The 6,672-nt window shown below is 39.8% G+C and overlaps 1 protein-coding gene across 2 annotated transcripts in view; it reads right to left on the bottom strand.

Annotated features, from left to right (window-relative positions):
- ZNF711 (zinc finger protein 711) overlaps positions 1–6,326 on the bottom strand; it is a 16,397-nt gene extending 10,071 nt beyond the window's left edge. For both annotated transcript variants that reach the window (XM_010146752.1, XM_010146753.1), the window contains exons 1-2: positions 6,248–6,326; positions 4,210–4,740 (exon numbers count right to left, since the gene is read on the bottom strand). In XM_010146752.1, the coding sequence (XP_010145054.1) occupies positions 4,210–4,740; positions 6,248–6,326 (610 nt within the window). The remainder of the gene's footprint in view (positions 1–4,209; positions 4,741–6,247) is intronic.
- Between the last annotated feature and the right edge of the window lie 346 nt (positions 6,327–6,672).

The following is a 6,672-nucleotide window of genomic DNA, read 5'->3' as shown; positions in this document are numbered from 1 at the left end:
TCCTGCTGAGCAGTGGAGTAACGACATGTATGTGGTATGTTTTCTTTATGGCAGAAATTACTATGTAACTCATACTGAGGGACAGTGACTGCCCACCACTATCTACCTGGTGAAGTCAGAACCACACACACCGTTTTAGATGAGCTGCCTCGCCAGGATGCCAAATGCAATACAAAAGAGATTATAAAAAGAAATGAGGAATTTTTCAATTTTATTAATTTTGTAAGAATAAACGCTGTCAGCCAAAAATATAAATTAAAATACATGAAGAAAGCATGTACGCTCACATAGTGTATTTCACCTTTCCAGCCCCCAGGTCATAATTTAAAAAACAGGGAGCCCTGTCTTAGAGGGGCAAACTTAGAACACTCTTCTTAAAATTAGTGGTTACTACCCCACCATCATCCATTCTGCTTTTTTACAAAGGTCTTCCGTCTCTACAGTTTAAGCTAAAATAATGGAAACACCACTGGGAAGACCACATATCCAGGGCCTCTGGCATCACTTTCCTAACAAAGCAAAAGCGAAATACGTCAAAATTGGAAAAATATAAACTGGAGAAACAATACCGATGCAGACTGCCATTTGTGAGATGTGGCCTTTTGTTTCCAACACCTCAACAACAAAAGGCATTGCATCGGCAACTGCTACTACGTAAGCCGTCGGAAGTTAATTTCACGGTTTCAATCGATTTTTGAAACACATTTAGCTAAGGGGAAAACAATCACAGTAGGGCACGGAATCTCTGTTGAGTTCCAAAATATCAGCACTTAAAAAGAGACTGTGAAAATATTCTGTTGTGTAAGTAAGAGGCCTTCAATCACAGCCTGCTAACCCATCAGCGCTGAACTACCTGACGACCTTCCCCAGCGACATTCTCAGGAACAGGAATGCTTACGTGATGTCAGTGGAAGAATATCAAAGTGTCTTCCAGATCTGACTCATCCACCAGAAGCACTACATATTATTTATCTCGTCACTTAAAAGTAACTGAGAAAACACAACAGAGAACCTTTATAAATACAGGCTGAACCCTCCTGATAAGCGAGGTTTAAAGGAAAACTCAGCGCGCTGCCAATGTTCAACTTACCTCGCTGCGCTGTTTTCAGGTGTGTGATGTCCAGATTCACCGTGGATTGCCAGCTCCCCATTCATGCGATGCCTCAGCATGCACTGTGCTGGTGATACCACACCCACCACAGGGATAACAGGAGGGCAAGGTAAGTCCCGTGGTTTTACAACGGTTCGTATTTGTCTGATGTCAGATAGACTTATTTTAAATGCCATAGGTTACAATAGAGGAGTGTTCACAGGTTTAGCAAAGGATGCAACACTGTACTGCATACACACTAGAAAGGAGGTGGTGGTGGAACAGTACCTTACCCCTAAAGGCCAGCTCCAGTGTTGTTCTTTGGTGGGTATGAGGTCACCAGCACAGTGCATGCAGGGCCAACACTCGGATCGGGAGCTGGCAATCCGCTGTGGGTCTGAATATCGCAAACCTGAAAAACAAAAAAGGGGACGCTTTAAGCTACACGCGTGGCAACTCCCCCTGGCAAAACGGGACACACTCTTCCTAATCTGCCCAGCTTGGTGTGAGATGGATTGGGTTCACGATCACACCGCTTGCATTCATTTTGTATTAGTTTCCTGTTTCCTAAGTCCCTTTCAAACAGGTATTCCGGAGACTTAAAACACGGGATCATGCGCAGCCCGTGGCACACACAGCGGACGTACTGAAAAGAGATAAGCCTAAGTTTTATGCTTATAAGGCTGATTTTAAAAAGGTGAATTCATCTGCACTGAGACAGCAGAGTGGTGATCATCTGCTAGTGAAAATTTCCAATCGCAAAATCATACACGGCTAGTTTACAGAACTACAAAGACAAACTTACTGTTTTCCAAACAATAACACAAAAATAGAATTACAGGTAGTGTAAAGAATATCTACACGGGAATGTTGTCTTAAAATAGGAAAAAAGAAATCATCTTTCAGTGTATTTACACTATAGCTCCCACCAAAAAAGTAAGTTAAAATTCCAGGCAGCTCAGTTTCACACCCTAAAATGCAGGATTTTAGTAAATTCCCAAAATGTGTTCAACGCAACAGCTGGTGGTACTCCCTGAAGGCGTATCTCAAGTTTCATGTACAGTCCCCCCTTCCTAAATGCCAAATACCATTAAAAGGCAGCTAAGAACTATCTTAGAATTCTTTAAAACTATCACCTGGATGTGATTTACATTATAAGAAAGTTCAACAGTCCTATATACACACCCCCAAAGAAACTTAACTTCCTACAACATTTACGGAGCATTTCATTTGACAAATTAAAAATATAAGTAAATATAAAGGGCTTTGCACTGCCTGATAAACCGAGGCAGTTATCTGTCCTACACAACAGATTATCCTCCTAAGCACAGCACATTCAAAGCTAATTTAAAAACATTTAAAAATAAATCCCCCCAAATGAAAAGCTGCGTAACACTGATGAATTTTTGCTGAGAAAAGATATCAACAGCACATACTTTATTGTGCCAAGCTGGCATGCCCAGCATAATACAGCCTCACAACTTAGCGGAGGCGTGAGACTGCCTCAGTTTACCTAAAATGATTACTTAAAACAAAATTCTAGATCAGTAACGTCACTTCCAGCTGTGATTATTCAGGCACACCATGATTATACATAAGTCTGATTTGCTTAGACCTAGGTCTCAAACTGGCTTCGAAACCTTGCAAAACCCAGGGGTAGGCTTGAGAACACCTGACAGAACTATAAACCAGGCACAACAGGGATCATCAGGTAATGGTTACTGAGAGTTTAGGGTGCTCTGGCCTACGCACAGTGATCATCATTAGCAATCACACTTATCTATCTTAGAAGGAAAGCCAAAGATGACTTTACTTACAATTACAAAGGTGCAGTTGGAAATACAACTCAGCAGAAGTACTCTGTCAGAAAGGAGGAATTTTTTCAATGAAACAACTGGCTGCAGAAATGGTGCTCCTTCATTTACAAACACACAGGAATTTTTCTGATTCAGGTCTAATTTGCTAAATTTTAGACTTGAGGGTTTTTTGGTTCTTTTTCAAAAAGACCCGTTTTGACTTTTATGAGTGATATATGGCATTACAGAATGATAAAAAAGTCACTGCTGTCCATCCTATACTGAACAAAAACTACTAGATGATCTTCAAGGTCCCTTCCAACCCAAATGATTCTAAATACCGAAAACATATTTTGCGTAAGGGATATAAACGCTGTGAAATACTGAAATCATCATAGTCACTAATCAGTCATGTCCTCTGACCTGCAATTTTCAATAAACGCAACTTGCTGAGAACAGCCCGACACTTTGACACACTTGGCATTGCCATTTTTTGTAACACATTGCTTCCAACTACATAAAATCTGGTTTGACCTACTCACATTTCAGTCACTAATTTGGAGAAGTCAAAAATCTCAAGTGAACTGTCATATATTCAATCAAATAAAAACTGGTATCTTGAGTGTAAGTTAAGCACTGGAGAAACTTAGTAAGGTTTATAATAATAACCTCAGGTCCTTTCAGCAGCTCTCACTCAACTAGTAGAGGACCGCAGAGTTTCCTGGGAGCTGAATGCTGTGTGGAATCTGAAATGGCCAGCGCCAGTCAATGAATGCACACAACCCCTTAATGCCAGGGTCAGGCCAGAACAGCTCAACGTACAACAAAATGCCTATTGTAATTTTTAATATAGCTAAACAAACAGTATTTTGTGGACACGTAAGAGAAAACTTGATGAGTCACATATATTAAAAACCTGTTTCTTTGTTGGACTCCACTGACTAAACCCAACATGTAATTTTTACATGACTACATAATATGGTAATATACATAGGTATTTTAAAAATAAATCTTATACTCAAAATATGTGGAATGCCTAAGTTTCCAATGTGTTTTTCTTACTTTTCAGGAATATCTAGCTTCAGAAACACAATTATACGCACTCATTAACTCAACAACATTCTCTTACTTGCTGTATCACTGACAATGGATTTTTCAGGAAGAATACCCTAATCCAGGCATCAGGACTTAACTGGGCAACAGACTATTATTTGAAAGTTCCAGTAGAGAACGCAGCAGGAGTCCAGTTATAGTAACTTCTCCCCACCAGACCACTCCTACTTCAGATAACATCCTGTTCTTATCTACCTTTGTTTAACTTACAAGATATCATTAAGTAGTCTTCAGAGGTACTCTTGCCATCATCATCGTCTTCTGCTTTTATCGTGACTGTGGAGCCAGGAACAGTACCAGCTGCTTGAATGACTGCTTCAGAATCCGAGTTCGTCACAAGAACTTCTTCCGAAACCATCGTAGGGGAGTTGGCTCCTGACACGGAGTCTTGCACCACATGTTCCAAATGTCCATCAGGACCAGTAACGAGGTCAGCCACGAATACCTGATCGGGAACTCTCACGGTTTCTGTTATTAGATCAGAAGTCAAAACATGATCGCTGGTATCTAACGCTTCTTCAATAGCAACATCGGCTTCCAGAACGGAATCGGGAACAATTACACCTTCTGTTACAACATCAGTTTCAGTGATGATGTCAGGTCCTTGGACAACTTCAGCTGCTAAGCCATGGTCAAGGGTTATTCCATCATCAGTAACGACATCAGAGACTAGGACAGCTTCAGGGACTGATACAACAATATGGTCTCCATCAATATGAGCAGTGCCAGCCATTCCAGCCACTACGGAACAATGATGAAGGAGGAGAAAAAGGTTACAATTGTTGCATTAGCCCTTAGTTTATCTAAGGAATGGATAATTGCATCCGTAAGTTAAACACAGACGTACAAGTCTGTCACTTTTCAGCAATCCACATGATGCATTTCACCTGGTTAGAACTATCCAAAGCAGCCTGTATTCTTTAAATCGAGAAAACCAAAGAATGCTACTTCTTTAAGACATGATGTGGAGTTTGCAGTGCTGGTATGTTAAAAAGTACAGGCCAGTCTCCAATCTCACCTTTTTTTAAATTCCACATAGAAAACATTTGATTCTGCAAGTGTGCTAACAATAAATTAATTGCTGTTACACTGAGAGGACTCCCATCCTTTAGACTGCATGGGCCTTGATAAAAAGAAATGCTTGTAAATAACTTGTTGTGCGCAGTATCTGTAGTACCATTTCCAACAACGTGCCATGCTGCAAGGAACGGCTACACGCAGAAACCTGGTTTTCATTAAGATGTGACTGGCCAGTCCTACATGCAGACTACTTTTTATACCAAAAAAAGGCGGCACAGTGAATTATTTTAACACACAAATAAACAGCAATTTTAATCTTAACGAATAAAACACTCAAGAAAATGGTTCTGGCCAGAAATAAAAATACTAAAGTTATCTGGCAGTGTAATGTAACTGCAATTATTTTTGGTACACTCTGGGGGATATTAATTCGTGTCAGAAGACAGACATGGTCCTTCCCAATACTTGAGCAGGTCACCCCCTGTCATAATGCAGAAACAGGGACCCACAAAAGGGTGGAGATTTCTTGGCTGTCCTTTTTCTAAACCTTCAGAATTGCTGAAGTTATTTAGCACTGCCAACAAAAGAAACAGTATTCATCAAAAAAAATTAATTTAGAAACAAGTTTTCTTATCAGCACAGTCTGAGGACTGGTGTTGTTGACAAAGACTTCTGAGCGCACCTGAACATGCAGATTTAGCTAAATCAGTAAATTGTTTTCTATGTAATAAGTTATCTATTGTCACACAAAAGTGTTACTTCCCAGCACACTTACTGAAACACCCGCAAGGAGACTTGGAGACAGCAATCAAGGCAGGCACACAAAGCCTGGATGTTGTTTACATCCTGTACTGGATGGTATTTACATCTCCTGCAGGTTGGAGATCTAACGCTTCCATGGGATTTCAAGCAGAAACACACACACCACAGAACCACTAAACTCAGATAACATTTTCTGTCTCCTCTAGAGGGCTCTGGGCCACAGACCTAACGACTTTTTTTAGACTTACTTTAACATTATGGAATAAGTGTCTATTTTCAACATCAGCAACCGAAGTATATGAAGATGTATTATACACCACCTTAACTTCTAGATTTTCTCAAGAAAAGTCATGCAAATAGCATTACTATAATAATCTACATCTTGGTATCATTTACAAACATGCAGCAAAAAGACAAAAAACAGTCTTGGTTTTGTTCAGTGATGTTTAATAGTTAAAATGTTTACCAAAATCCTGCATAATCATAGTGTGAGGCATTTTGGATTCTTGTGTTTGTAGTCCAAGACTTCCACCACCTGGATCCATATTCAGCTAAGTTCATTCACAAATATCTGCAATAAAAGCAAAATCAGAATTTATACTGAACAGCGTTGTTGTGGCTTTACTGGATCAATGTGTCACATGGACAAACACAGAAAAGTATTTATCCAAAACTTCAGGAAAAAAGCATGCAGTACTTGGTATCATTCACTTTGCTTTATTCTTTCAGGTTTGTATTTTTCTGACCTGAAATTGTGAAAATGTTTCCATGCATAAGTAGATCTACAGTCATCAAAAGAATTACACATGCGAGCGAAGCAAAGAGATCAGTAGGTTTCAGTCGCGGCTTAAATGTTTTTTTAATGTAAATCCAGAGGGACCTGGACAGGCT

Source organism: Eurypyga helias, unplaced genomic scaffold, assembly GCF_000690775.1.
Source record: "Eurypyga helias isolate BGI_N326 unplaced genomic scaffold, ASM69077v1 scaffold15402, whole genome shotgun sequence".
NCBI classification, from domain to species: domain Eukaryota; kingdom Metazoa; phylum Chordata; class Aves; order Eurypygiformes; family Eurypygidae; genus Eurypyga; species Eurypyga helias.
The sequence above is the reverse complement of the archived record's forward strand: the minus strand, read 5'-3'. Positions and strand labels throughout refer to the sequence as shown.